This window comes from Peromyscus maniculatus, chromosome 21 (assembly GCF_049852395.1).
Source record: "Peromyscus maniculatus bairdii isolate BWxNUB_F1_BW_parent chromosome 21, HU_Pman_BW_mat_3.1, whole genome shotgun sequence".
In the NCBI taxonomy this organism is placed as follows: Eukaryota; Metazoa; Chordata; class Mammalia; order Rodentia; family Cricetidae; genus Peromyscus; species Peromyscus maniculatus.
Window position 1 is genome coordinate 47,721,108 of NC_134872.1, and position 13,457 is coordinate 47,734,564.

A 13,457-nucleotide genomic window follows, 5' to 3' on the forward strand; every position below is an offset into this window, starting at 1 on the left:
TGGAAACCTGTCCTCAGCCCCAACTCTTCATGAAACAGACTTGCTATCAGTGTATCCCACCTGCATTATCTGGTCTAGGTCCTAATGGGTCCTAGGTCCTACTAGAAAGATCAATGAGCACAAGATCTTAGACGAAAGGATCACCAATTCTCAGCCCTAGGACCAATGACGATGAACGCTGAGATGCCCAGCACAGCCGCCATTGAAGTCCCCTCTGAATCCTGGTCCAAGTGCCACTCTGACCATCATCTGACCTCGCAGAGAATTTTAACCCTACAAAAAGTTTTCTTTCTCAGAACAATATAACAATATGCTAGTTCAGCAGAGCACCTGTTTAAGACTGAAAACCAACGTTCTAGAATGTTTCGTTGTATGACATATCTGGGTGTGTGTGTGTGGGGGGTCACTCTCCCTCCGCCATCTCTAACTCCTGCCCCCCTCTTTGAGGAAATATCTGTAACTATGGGAGTTCTAGTTGAAGTAACTTCCAGAAGTAGGTATTAATAAAGAAAGCACTTCCCATTTGAAATCTGGACTTTCTGTTCCTATTGTCAGAAAGGCCAGTTACAACAAGACGCAAATTTTCAGATTATTTGAGCCCCAGGTAGATGAATCAACAAACCAGGACTCGGAAGAAAACTCCTGAAATCCCTCCTTCCTGTTCCAGGAAGACAGTACTTCCCAGTGTCCGGCCACCAGCCCTGCATCCTGGGACAACTCTTAGGTAAAAGAACCCCACACTCTTGGTCTGGCTAATTCTTTGGAAGGAGGAAGCAGGCTGAAGGGTGTGTGTGCAGGCTAAAGGCAGGTACTGAAAAGTCCGTGGGGGCTTAAACTATCAACAGGGTGTTGGGTAGGGATGTGAAGCCAAGAGCTACTGGATGCAAGGTGGGGGAGGGGTGGCACCTTTCCGACCCCCAGATATCAAACACATTAGTAGATAACCCACTGAGTGGGATTACATTGGGTGGGGCGGGGGAGGCTCCGGTCTGAGGTAGGTAGGATTGGGAATAGGCACTAGATGGAGGTATGAGGTCTGAAAATGAATACGAAGCCTTGGGAGAAGATGGGCAAGGGTTCTGGATTCGGGCATGGTGCAGAGAGAATGAAAAGGCTGAGGAATTTCAGGACGGTGACTGCAGAAGCCTTTGGGCCACTGAGGGGAGAGCGAGATGTGTCTGTGGGTATTTCAGGGGTTTGGGAGAGTGAGTGCGGGGAGTGGGGGTGGTTCTGCGGGATCCTGGAGACCCGAAGGTGTAACCAGGGGGAGGGGAGAGGGTGGGGTCTGGGGAGCGAGAGGCAGAACTGGTTACAGGTTTTCTAGCTACCCAGACGGAATGCGGAGGTGGCGGCCGCGCTCCGAGCCTGCATCCCCGCCCCCAGCCCCCGGGTCCGCCGCTAGCCCGCCCGCTGGGGGCTTTCTCGGGTAGGAGCGGAGACTGCGGCGCGGCACGACACGGCCTCGGTGGAGCCGCCTGGTCCCCGCCCCACCGCGCCCCGACTCACATCGCCCCGCTGCCCGGGCGGCGCCGGGCCCCGCTCCCGGGTCCCGCTGCAGCAGCAGCCGCCGCCCGCCCGCAGCTAAGGCCTCCCGCCCCGCCCCGCCCCGCTCCCGCGGGGTCGGAGGTCGCCGGCTGCACCAACGAGACGCTGCGGGCCGGCCGACCCGAGCGGGGGCGACCGGCAGGCAGCCTAGAAGGTCCCTTTGGAGGACTTTGCAGTCGGGGGCAGAGAGCATGCGCAGACGCCAGAGGGCGCTCGGGGCCGGGGCCTGGGACTCCCGAGGGGCGTGGCCTGTCTCGAGAAGGGGCCCGGCGCGGGGTGGGGCGGGGACCCGAGGGGTCAGCAGTCTCTCGAGCAGAAGAGAGTCACGAAAGATAGCGGAGCGGATCGGGGGACCGAAGCGGGGCAGGACTCGGAATCCCGGAGGGAAAGTAGCGAGGGGCCGCTGGGGACGGAGGGGAGGAGCTGGAGGGGCCCGCGGAGGGGGCGGGGCCGAGGCCGGGGGCGGGCCGAGAGACTCCCGACTCCGCGCCGCTCGGCGGCTGTGCATCGCGTCGCCAAGTCCATGGAAACCTGCGCCCTTCCCGCCCTGAGACCCGAGCGCCTTCCCCAGGCTGCAGCACCCCTTTGGTCGGGACCACTGGGGGCGCGGCCCGACGGCGGGTCCCTCCAGGACGGCGCGGGCGCTTGCACTTGGCCACTCTGAGACCCCTGCCGGAGAGTCTTGAGTCCCCACTCCTAAACCAGCAGCTAGACAGGGACCCCAAGCGAACGCGGTAAGCACACGTCGAGCCTCCGCCCTGCGGGGTGGACCTGCAAAGTCCTAGGGAAACTTTGTTGCTCTGTCGAGAGGCCACTTTGTGAAAATGTACACGCCCCTCCCTTTTCCCTCTGGGTCAGGGACACCTTCCCATGTCTACTGCTCTCCAGTCCCTGGGGCCTCTGGGGCTCATCCTTCCAAGAATAGGTGTTGTTTGGGGAGGCTGAACCCCTGAGCTTGGTTGCATCTGGGGCGAGAGGCGGGAGCCAGTGTTTGGCATGTTTTTACCTGAAAGGAGAGAGGAGGGAATTATGAGAGGAAACCAGCATATTAGTAAGATGGGGTCCAGTGGTAGCTGGAGATGAATTAGGTTGCTCTGTGGCGGGGTACAGGAAGGGTGATGGGTAGAGCTCTGGTTTCTGATAGTTATTTCTGTGCCAGACAGTTCCATGCAAACTAGAACTAACCTGGAAGGGAGCACAAGCCCCGTTCTGGGGCCCCAGGAACCGCCCCCTCCCTTGTTTCACGGAGCTGAGACAGTGCTGCTGAGGGGTGTGGCTGTTCCTACCCCGACTGTGGACAGTCCATCCCGGCCACCTTCCACAGGAAACCTGACCTGGGGGACCAACGGGAAGGAAGCAGGTGGGTGTGGAGCCAGGAAGGAGGGAAGGGTGGTACTGGACATCTGAGGGGGGACTGAGGGGTGTTTAGAATTGGGAGGCGCTCTGATGGTTATAAAGGAAACCTGCACAACACCCCAAAGCCTAGTGATTTACTGTTGGTCTTCCTGAGCCTAGCTGCTGCTCTGAGGTAGATGACATCCCAAATCCCAAAAAACGTCGCCTTCTAGTTTGCTCATTGGTCAATGGATTGGTTGATGGTTGGGTTTTCAACTGTAAAACCGTTTAGACGGAACTGCTTCAATGGACTGTAAGAATGGACCGTATTATGGAAATTTCTAGAATGGTCACCGACACTGAATAAACATAGAAGTTTGCTCTGGCTATCACCATCCCACACAACCCAACCCTTCACCCAGAATGCATGCACATGAACCCTGTTCTCTCTGGTTACATTTCTTGCTCACTAGCCCACACGCGACCTCGTCGAGAGCAGGGACCATCTTTTCTCTACTTCAGTAGTCCCACCCAAAGACACCGTGACCCCACTTTAACTGCGGCAAAGAGGTGCACGAGGACTATCCACTAACACTGCTGTTATCAAGCTGGGTGTGGTGGTCCATGCCTTTCGCTTCTGCACTTTGGAGGTCCAGGCAGGAGGGTCAGGGGTTCAAGGCTAGCCTTGGTGCTATGACACCCAGCCTTGCGTTGCTTTAAAGGCAGGTGGTATAGCCTGGTGGCAGAGGGCTTGCCTGGCTCGTGGCAGGCTGTGGGCTTGATCAGAGAGAATGAGTGGACACCAAGTTTTCTTGTACCGTTGAGGCATTTACACTAGATGAGGAAACACTGGGCACTAACTCAGGGCTGGCTATGCCTACGCTCCCTTTGAGCACTCAGCAGGGAGAACCGGTACAGGCCAGAGAAGCTGAGGAAGGTTCCTGGTGAGGAGGCCTTCAAGCAGGCTCCAGAAGTGCGTAGCTGGAAATATGCAGCCTGAGTAGGGTGTAGTGAGGAGGCAAGTGGGGGTGGGGGGGGAGGGAGGGTTCACTGAGGAACCTTGGGAAGACTGGGAAGGTGAGTAGGAGAGGTCCAGCCTGCCAAGAGGCTCACGAGAGAGCAAAATGGTCCCTTGAATGTGGCTCCCCTCTTCTGAGACACCCAGCTTTGCGAGACCCAAGAATTTGAACTTCACAAACCCAGGGGCTCAAAGATCTGACTTTGCCACTTATCAGCTGTTTGACCTTGGTATCTATCAGTGCTGTCTGAACCCCAGCCTGGCCATCTGTAAAATGGGGACAATGCCACCCAAGTCACCTGGACGTTGACAGGCCTGTGTGATGGCACTTTAGAGCGCTTTGCATTGCCTGGCATGCTGGGAAGACGCGCTGAAGGAGGTGTCCCTGTGTGTTTCTTCAGGCAGACCGCCACCAATGTCAGTTCGGAATTCTGACTGGTCCCTCCAACAGGACAGCCCTATGTTCAGGGAGCCAGACCCACCAGTCAACCCAGTCGGTGACTCAGGCCACCAGCCAGTGGAGGGCTATGAGGAAACCTCTGTTCAGGTAGGAGGGCCACTCTTTCTGAGACCACCATGCTCTCAGCCTCTGGCCCCCATTCCCCTTCTACCAGCCAGGAGATAGTCTGCGTTTTTCTTTCTGTTTAAACAAACAAACAAACAAACAAAAAACCCCAGCCAAACCTTTATTAGCCAGGTGTGATGTGCACACCTTTAGTCTCAGTACTTAGGAGGCAGACGCAGGCAGATCTCTATGAGCACAAGGACAGCCTGGTCTATATATTGAGTATCAAGTTCCAGGCTACCTGGGGCTACAGAGAGACACTCTGTCTCAAACCAAACAAACGACAAGTGTGGAGGTCAGAGGACAACCTGTGGGAGTCAGCTCTGTTCTTCCACTGTGGGTCCCGGGGACCAAACTCGGGCTTGGTAAGTGCTGAGCCACCTAGCTGTTCCCTGCCCCTCTCCCCCACTTTGAGGCAGGATCTTGTTTTTCAGTCCTGCCTCCGCCTCCCACTGGGTGGGATTGTAGGGATGCACACCCCTTCAGCTTTGCCTAAGGCTGTAGACCTGTTCTCTTTTCAGGAGTCCATCCCTGCAAACACACAGCTCCTCCTCTAGGTCTGTCTGAGTCGTCAGAGACTGGCTGCAGGGAGCGAGTGAATGGGAGAACTTCAGATCTATGGAGTGGTGTTTGGGGGGGGGGGGAGCGGGGTGTTCCTTCCAGGCAGACCACAGATCAGGAGAGGACCTGCTGTTCCTTTTTTCCTTTTTTTTTTTTTTTTTTTTTTTTTTTTTTTGGTTTTTTGAGACAGAGTTTCTCTTCGTAGCCCTGGCTGTCCTGGAACTCAGTCTGTGGACCAGGCTCAGACTCACAGAGATCCTCCTGCCTCTGCCTCCTGAGTTCTGAGATTAAAGGCCTGTGCCACCACGCCCAGCTGTTCTTGCTTAGTGACAGACAGGAAGGGTTCCCCTCCAAGTGGAGAGGGGCGCTTGGGAGTTGCTATGATTGGAGGGAAAGTGATAAGAACAAGGAAGGGGAAAACCTAGCCCCCCACTTCTCCTGTCTCTCCCCAGGTCTCTCCAGGCTCAAGCCTGGGCCTGCCTTGCCTGGATGTCAACCAAGCCTCAAACTGGCCTGGGTTTCGGACCCTGCTTCAGCAGCTTCCTCCACAGGACAGTGATGTGGGTCACCCCTCTGATTCCCCTCTCCCCTCCTTCGCTCTCTGTCCACACCTTGTCACGCACTGTGTAGAGAGAGTCTTGGTCTAGAATTCGGGAGACAGACTAAAGGCCCAGGTCTGCCAGCAGCCGGAGGAAGTCATTCCCCGTGCTTGAGTGTCCACACCTAATAACAGTGCAGTAATACATGCTCTGCGTGTCACAGTGATTAGCTCAAGAGCAAATGGGAAAATGGACATGACACGGCATTTGAAATCAAGAATGGAATGCACAGATGTAGAAATATGGTTGTTTAGTATTTATTGAGGCCCCGCCATGTGCAGCCCAAAGGCTTACCATCTACTGGGGAGGCAAGACAATCTATGAAGCAGAGAAAACAGAAGTCAGAGTGATACTGAGATCTAGCTCAGTGGGGACGGGAGCCACTGTGTCTGTCTGGCGATGGTACTGAGTGTTATGTGGCCCTGAGTGACGGCCATCTCCTGGCAGCACAGCGAACTAAGGCCTTAATTGTGTTCTCTCCCCTCCCTCTTGAGCACGTCCGCTATCCTGTCCCAAGGTCCTGTCACCTCCCTCTGATCCAGCATCTAAGCCTTAGAGAACCTTGCCGACCTAGTGGTGCTCTGACGAGGTCTGGGTGCTCAGGGCCTGTTTCTGCAGGAGCGCTACTGTCTGGCCCTAGGAGAGGAGGAACTGGCCCAACTGCGACTCTTCTGTGCCCAGCGGAAGCAGAAATCCCTAGGGCAGGGGGTGGCCCGCCTGCTGCCTCCCAAGCTTGGAGGACGCACCTGTGAGAAGGTAGGGAGTGCCCTCCCTTCTCCGCCCCAGCCCTCCCTTCTCCCGCCCTTTGCTCTCACTTCTGCCAAGGGTTTTGAGAGTTTAGTGGAGAGATGTTTTCAGGATCAGTGATTTGGTAAATGTCAGGGGAAGGGGAAAGCCAGGTTTGGGGAGTGGGCCTCTCTGGTGGAGATGGGCCTGTAGCACAGTACGAACCACCAGATGGGGGGTCGTGGTTGCAGAGCCAGGGGAGAAGCTCAGAAGGGTCGGCTTCCAACCAGCCCAGCGCCTCTACTTTGGCAGTGCAAGAAGCTGCTGAATCCAGGAGAGTACGGGGTGTTTGCGGCCAGGGCTGGTGAGCGGTGCTGCTGGCACAGACCTTGTTTTGCTTGCCAGGCCTGTGGTCAGGCCCTGATAAACCTCATCTACTTTTACCACGATGGGCATCTCTACTGTGGCCGCCATCATGCAGAGCTGTTGCGACCTCGATGTCCTGCTTGTGACCAGGTAGAGCACCCAGGGGAGACATTAGGGTAATTCTTCCCCGGGGAAGCAATGCGGGAGCAGGGAACCTTCCCAGGCTGTAAGGTCTCCTAGTAGAAGTGGGAAACAGGGTAGAGAGAACTAGGAAACAGCCAGGGCCACTCTGTTGCCTTGTGTTCTCTCTTGAACTCCAGGCATGTGGGACCTGCTGCCTTTACCTCTGCTCTCCCCCAGTGCAAGCAGAGGTCCGTAAATTAGTTTGGACTCAGAACATTTCTAGATTCTTGAATAGATATTCATCTCATCACTATGCCAGATGCTCAGTGCTGAGCTTGAACATGCTAGAAAGACTCCAACATAACATGAAAAACAGTATGAGCCTTGGGATAGGGGTCCAACTTCTTGGCCGTACCACCTGCTACGTAGGGGATCCGGCCAAAGCCAGTCACCCTCCCTGAATCCAAGAATGACAAAGTACTCCAGTCGTTAATGGATATAAGGCGTCGTTATTGGGTGGATGAATGAATGAATGAATGAGTGAAGGAATCAATCGTTTTCCTCAACCTCTCCCAGCTGATCTTCTCTCAGCGCTGCACGGAGGCCGAGGGACGGCGCTGGCACGAGAACCACTTCTGCTGCCAAGACTGCGCCGGGCCTCTGGGTGCAGGACGTTATGCCCTGCCCGGGGGCAGTCCCTGCTGCCCCAGCTGCTTCGCGAGCCGCTACCAGAGTGCAGGCTCTGGCTCAGTGGGGGCACTGGAAGGGCAGGCGTCCCTTGGTAAAGGAGGGGACGGTGCAGATCTAAAGGGGGAGGGGGCGGCGGCTTAGGCTAAACATAGAAGGGGGTAATCTCCCGGGTCGGAACCCCTGGTCCCATCCCCATGCTGTCCTGCCCACTCCAGCAGCGCCCCGTCCTCCCACCGCAACCCCCAGACGCGAGCAACGGGGCCCGTAGCTCTCACCGCGCGTCCCTGGCCTGCGCGCTCCGAAGGCCTCCCGAACCCACCCGGCGGGGCTGCAGCGCAGGACTCGCTCCCGGGCGGGCGGGCGGGCGGGGGACGCGGTCGCCCACTGGTGGACGGAGGCGGGGGCCCCTGGGGTAGGCGGGCGGCAGCGGCGGCGCGCACGGCACAGCCTGGGGCGGGGCGGGAGGCTGCACGCAGCCCTGGCCCGCCTCTAGCACAGGGATTTGGGGGCTCTGAGATGGGCATTTCTGACCGGTCCGAAACAGGGGAAACAAGACCCGATCCAAGCATCGGCTGGAACTGTGCCTCCTCGGATGACAAAATCACCTCCCGAGCTGCGCTTCCCTCCACAGTCGCCAGCCCCACCCTAGAAACCCCGAGCGGGGCGTCCGAAAGGCCCCCACAGACGCCCAGAAACCCCAAAGAGGACAGCCCCTGCCCCACCTGCTCCTCTTCCTCTGAGTCGGAACCCGAAGGTTTTTTCTTCGGCCAGCGCCTTCCAAGTCCCTGGAAGACCCCGGAAAACCTCCAGGCAGATGACAGAGACATCTCCAGGAAGCACTGCACCGTTTGTTAGAGATCTGGGTAGTGGGGTGGGGGACCTGTGAAGCAGGGTAACAAGACTGTGCTGTGTAAAAGACCCGAGACTGAAGGCAGGCACGCGGGACAGTCCCATCCACACTGCACGCTCTCTAACCTGAAGAAAACTTTCTTGGGGACACACCACTGCCCAGAACCTCCTGGGTGAGCGAGCCCCTATCCCCAGCACCCGCGTAAACTAACGGAGTGGTGCAACAGCCCGCTAACAGGCTCCAGGCACCGGGAGGTGGGGCAGCAAGCAGGGGCTCCACCTCCAGCCCGGATTTCAAGTTCTCTGAACTGGTGGAAGCGCCGGGGGCGGGCCTTCTCGCTTGTTACCCCCGGCCGGCGGAAGTGCAGGGTCGGAAGTTGCGCGTTCGACCTGCGCCGACTCTGTGCGCCGCGCGCAGCCTGTGCGGAGGTGCTCGGTGCTGTTATGGCTTCTAGTGGGGTGACGGTGAGCGCCTCCGGCTCGGCCAACGAGGCCCCCGAGGTTCCAGACAACGTAGGAGACTGGCTCCGCGGCGTCTACCGCTTCGCCACCGATCGGAACGACTTCCGGAGGTAACCGAGGCTGGCTCCTCTCTGGTCCTCATAAACTTGCATTTCCCTTCCTGGTGAGGCTGCCATTCCCAGGGGTTTTACCACATTGACAGCATAGTGGCCTCATGGTGTCTTTTGTGTTCTGTTGAGGCCGTAGGCTCAGAAAATGTTCTGGTGGCAAAAGACATCTGTCACGTGGCTCTCAAGGTATATAGAATGTCGCCCTGGGCTGCAGCGAGGGCTCGGCGGGTGAAAGCGTTTGCTGCCAAGCCTGAGGACATGAATTCGATCGCTGGGACCCCGCAAGGAGGAAGGAGATACCAACTCCTGCGGGCTGTACTCGGACCTCCATACTTGCACTGTGTCAACATGCACGATCGCACACATACACACAAATTAATGTAATATTTTTAAAAAGTCATCCTAGTCGGGTGGTGGTGGCGCACGCCTTTAATCCCAGCACTCCGGCAGAGGCAGAGGCAGGTGGAGCTTAGTGGGTTCAAGGCCAGCCTGGTCTACAAGAGCGAGTGCCAGGACAGCCAGGACTACATGAGAAACCCTGTCTCGAAAAACAAAAAGAAAAAAAAAAAAAAAAAAAAAAAGAAAATCAAAGCCACCCTGACCTAGGAGGTGGGGAAGAGGTTGTTTAGCCCTGGAAGAGTGCTAAGTTGGCTTTGCTTGTGCTAGGAATAGATGTAAACTCCAAATTCTCACGTGCATATTGGGCGACATACCACCATATCAAGTGTCAATCACCACTCCAGAAGGCGGTGCTGAGGGGAAACTTCCCATGGTATGTCATTAACTTCTTGGGACTCTGACTTCAGTGTTAATTAAGTATATTCTCTACCCAGGAACTTGATCCTCAATTTGGGACTCTTTGCCGCCGGAGTTTGGCTGGCCAGGAACTTGAGTGACATTGATTTGATGGCACCTCAGCCAGGGGTATAGCCAAGTAAGCACATAACTCTCCGTCTCTGCCTATTTTGGGGGGAGGGAGGGTTCCTAAAAGATGAGGCTAGCAATAGCAGCAGAGACTTGGGTAAATCCTCACCCTTGGATTTCTAGGAGAAAGCAGTTTTCTTTTTGTTTTCCCATTTCTAATACCACCTGTTATCTGGTTGCAGATAATGGAATTCCTGTGTACTCAAACTTCCCAAAGACAGCCTACTGTCTAGGAGCACGAGATACTACCCTGGTGGCAGCTGAAGTTGACACCCTCTCCTTGTCTGAACCTCCACCCCACCCCTCCACCCCGGGCAGCCCCCAGCTCCAGCTGAGATGTTGCTTCCACACAGTTCTGTGTGCAGTTCCCAAGTTTCTGCAGAGGGTGATCCTTGCCCTTGTCCTAAGGAGTAGTGATGGTTCTTGAAAAAAATATTTCAAATAAAGCCTGCACACAAAGAAACGTTATTTTTTTTAATAAGAAACTTCTTTCAAAACGAAGGTGTAAAAAGTCAGTTTACAAAAATCAAAATCATGATTTGTATTTCACACTCAAGAGACAGGAATGAGCCCCAAACATGGATTGTAATGGAGATGTTTTGCCTCATTTTAAAAGAGAGAGAAAAGAAAAAAGCAACTGAAAGGGAACCTACTCCACAGGGATGCAGACCTGCTACAAAGCTGATTCCCGGCTTTCTTCTGTTGAGCAGTCCTAGGGGAAGCCATTTGGTGTTGTTTGGTATTTGAATTCACTGGGTGGGTTTTTCCAGGCACCAGGGAGGCACTGTTGTTGGGACAGATTTGGTGGCAGGGGAGGGCACTGACGTGTGGGTGGAGGCAAACTCGTTAGTGGGCGCAGGGAAGCAGCTTCCTACCCAAGATTAACGCCAGTGCCACTGTCAGGTGGTCTCTGGAGCACGAGCCAGCATGGGAAGAATCCTGTGGCCATGGGATGCGGTGGTGCTAGAAATAGGCTCTCCATAGCTTCCTTTAGTCAGCTTACCGGGCATTTAAAAATAAATACTGCTTTTATGTGCCAAGGCCCCTTTGGAGCTGGTCTTGATGACGGCATGAGTGAGGAAGGGTCAGTGTGACTGGGCCACAGCTGCATGACCATGACAGAGTTACTTCTTGTCCCTTTCCTAGATCTGCAGATTAAATCTCATTGAATCAGTTCCTGGGGCCTAAGAGCATAGCTCACTGCAGAAAACTCAGGAATTTGACCTCTAAACACCCACTGAAAGAAGGGGGGTGGGCAATTGAGAAAGTTTTGCTTGTTTTGTTTTTTGAGACAGGATATCTGTAGCCCAGGCTATCCTTAAACTTAACTACATAGCTGAAGATGGCCTTGAACTCCTTATCTTGTTGCCTGCACCAACCAATTGTTAGGATTATGGGTGTGCTATATACTATGCCTGGTTTTATGTGGTGCTGGGATCAGACTCTGTGCTTTAGGCTTGCTAGGCAAGCACTCTACTGAGCTACATGCCTAGCCATATAAGGGGTGGGGGATTACCATTTTCTTGTGAATGTTTATCAGGTAGAACCTGTGAGATGTGATGATGGCTAGGAGAAACTATAAGTAAATTCAGGCCTAGAATTGGCTTAACATGAATCAAGACCCTAGAATTTAGTCTGAGTCACGAATACTCTGATGTTTGTTTTAGAAATCATTAAGAGACCTGGGCCTCATGGCACACACTTAATCCCAGAGCCTGTGGACCTCTGAGGCCAGTGTGGTCTACATAGTAAGTTCGAGGCTAGCACAGTGAGACCATGCCTTAAAAAAAGAGGGTGGGACAGGGTGGGACAGGGTGGGACAGGGTGGGGACAATGACGACAACGCAGGGTCATGAATATGAATACAAGGATAAGGCTTGGGTTTGAAGCCATTACTTCTGATGCCCGCAAGGTGATGAAGAAGCGGCTTTCTAAGCTGTATGACAGACGCAGACCCCCACATGACCTTGGCTAAGCTGGGAAATAGCAGCCTGATTTTTCCCCCCCACAGGATGAAACCTTAAAGTATGCTATATGATCCTATAACTGAGTAGTTCTATTTAGTTAAAAAAAAAATTCTGTGTTGAAACCAGAATCTAGACAGAATTAAGAAATGATAGCTTTCAAAAGTATAATTGAAATGAAATTTCATTCTAAATTTAAGGTATACTTTCAAGTAACGTTTACTGTTGCTTTTTGAAGCCATAATGTTGGTTTGGCAGTTTCATTTAAACTGGTTAGTGGAGCTGGATGGAGCCCATGCCTCAGGCATGCTAGCTATGTGCTCTAGAAATGAGCTATTTTGCAGCAGCTGGTTGTATTTGAAGTGAAACATGCCAGCATTAAGTATGGACAGAGTTAACAAAATGACTGCTTGCCTCACAGCTCCTAAGCTATGGTGTGTGAGAGCCATGTGTGAGTGGACAAGTACATAGAGGTTCGAGTGATAGCTCCAGACTGAGAGCAGATAGGATTGTGGAAGAGAAGCTCAGTCCTGAGAAGGCGCTTTAGCACTGACAAAAAGAGAACCACCCGAGAGACCCATACTTAGCTGGTGAAAAACCAAGTGACCCTGGGAAATTTCGCCCCAAAGATACAAGTCTTCACCTAAATAGTCCAGGAACTAGGCTGAGGGACCCAGTTTTCAAGTGTGCTTTGAATGGTGAGCTGGTCAACACCTTTGGGGAAGTCTCACAAGCTCAGCAGGAAACTTGTGGTGGAGTGTAAGAACCAGGCTGTGAACAGCCCTAACTCAACAGACTGGTCTTGCTACCTTCCACAGCCACTTTGCACCATCCCTGTTGCATCTGCCCAGGAAGTCTTGAGGGTGGCGGTGACAGAGACATTTTTGCATCACTCACTCTGCATATTACAGTGTACTGGTTTGTCTTACAATCTTGAGGTTCACATGTAGGGGATTGTTTCCTACACTGCTTCCGGATGGTCTGTGCAGAAGGACTCGAGAATTCCACTGCTGTTGATTGCCTAGCCTCAGTCATGGTTTTGATCAAGGCTTTTCTGATCATTTAGCTCTCCCACCTAGCTGGAAACCCTTCCACACATAAGCTGCAACCCCAGACAGCGATGTGAGACACATTCAGGAAAGGTCACCTTCCAGAAAAGGCTGGCATTAATGTTTGGCATATACAAGAGGCGATGAACAACAACAGCATATGTTGGCTGCCTTGAAAGACAGCTATTTGATGGATGATTACAAATACAGTTATGGACATTGAAACTCTAGAACTTGCTGGTAAGAACAATTTGCATTTGTACACAAGAGATTAGAATGTTCTATAAAATCTGATAGCACATATCCTTTAAACACTACAGAGCCACCTGCCACTTGACATAACAAAAGGAACCCTTCCCCTTAACTTGTCAATCGCATGCAAACCATAATTAAGTACAAGGCACCAAATTTTATGAATTGTATAAAATTAGTTTACAAAGCTTTATCAGTAAAACAAATTTCAGATCTCCCTCCCGCCCCACCCCCGCCCCAAGTTTTCATTCTGCACTACGATCAACCACCTCTCAGCTTACTCTGAACAATGCCAACCAGTCCACCTCATTGGTTCTTC

The 13,457-nt window shown here is 53.5% G+C and overlaps 2 protein-coding genes across 8 annotated transcripts; both read left to right on the forward strand.

Annotated features, from left to right (window-relative positions):
* Positions 1-360: 360 nt before the first annotated feature.
* On the forward strand, positions 361-8,701 carry Prickle4 (prickle planar cell polarity protein 4). Of its 7 annotated transcripts, none has more exons than XM_076557681.1 (9): positions 361-493; positions 668-724; positions 2,870-2,905; positions 4,300-4,445; positions 5,477-5,584; positions 6,227-6,379; positions 6,662-6,865; positions 7,415-7,619; positions 8,073-8,701. In XM_076557681.1, exons 1-9 carry the CDS (start codon positions 361-363, stop codon positions 8,381-8,383), a joined length of 1,353 nt encoding a protein of 450 aa, XP_076413796.1. In that variant the 3' UTR covers positions 8,384-8,701. The 7 variants fall into 7 exon arrangements, with proteins under 7 accessions (XP_076413796.1, XP_042122267.2, XP_076413798.1 ...); XM_042266333.2 differs by having other exon boundaries at positions 6,242-6,379; XM_076557683.1 differs by lacking the exon at positions 5,477-5,584 and having other exon boundaries at positions 6,242-6,379.
* Positions 8,702-8,723: 22 nt separating this feature from the next.
* Positions 8,724-10,336, forward strand: Tomm6 (translocase of outer mitochondrial membrane 6). The gene is made up of 3 exons (XM_006996918.4): positions 8,724-8,949; positions 9,783-9,883; positions 10,056-10,336. Exons 1-2 carry the CDS (start codon positions 8,822-8,824, stop codon positions 9,877-9,879), a joined length of 225 nt encoding a protein of 74 aa, XP_006996980.1. The 5' UTR covers positions 8,724-8,821; the 3' UTR covers positions 9,880-9,883; positions 10,056-10,336.
* The last annotated feature ends 3,121 nt before the right edge of the window (positions 10,337-13,457 follow it).

Bases quoted from the DNA above. Each gene is read 5' to 3' on its own strand.
- Prickle4 (XM_076557681.1), top strand. From the start codon at position 361: ATGTTTCGTTGTATGACATATCTGGGTGTGTGTGTGTGGGGGGTCACT. The intron at 494-667 runs GTAGGTATTAAT...TTCCTGTTCCAG, and splicing joins AGTTGAAGTAACTTCCAGAA to GAAGACAGTACTTCCCAGTG. The intron at 5,585-6,226 runs GTGGGTCACCCC...CTGGGTGCTCAG, and splicing joins TTCCTCCACAGGACAGTGAT to GGCCTGTTTCTGCAGGAGCG.
- Tomm6 (XM_006996918.4), top strand. From the start codon at position 8,822: ATGGCTTCTAGTGGGGTGACGGTGAGCGCCTCCGGCTCGGCCAACGAG. The intron at 8,950-9,782 runs GTAACCGAGGCT...TTCTCTACCCAG, and splicing joins GATCGGAACGACTTCCGGAG to GAACTTGATCCTCAATTTGG.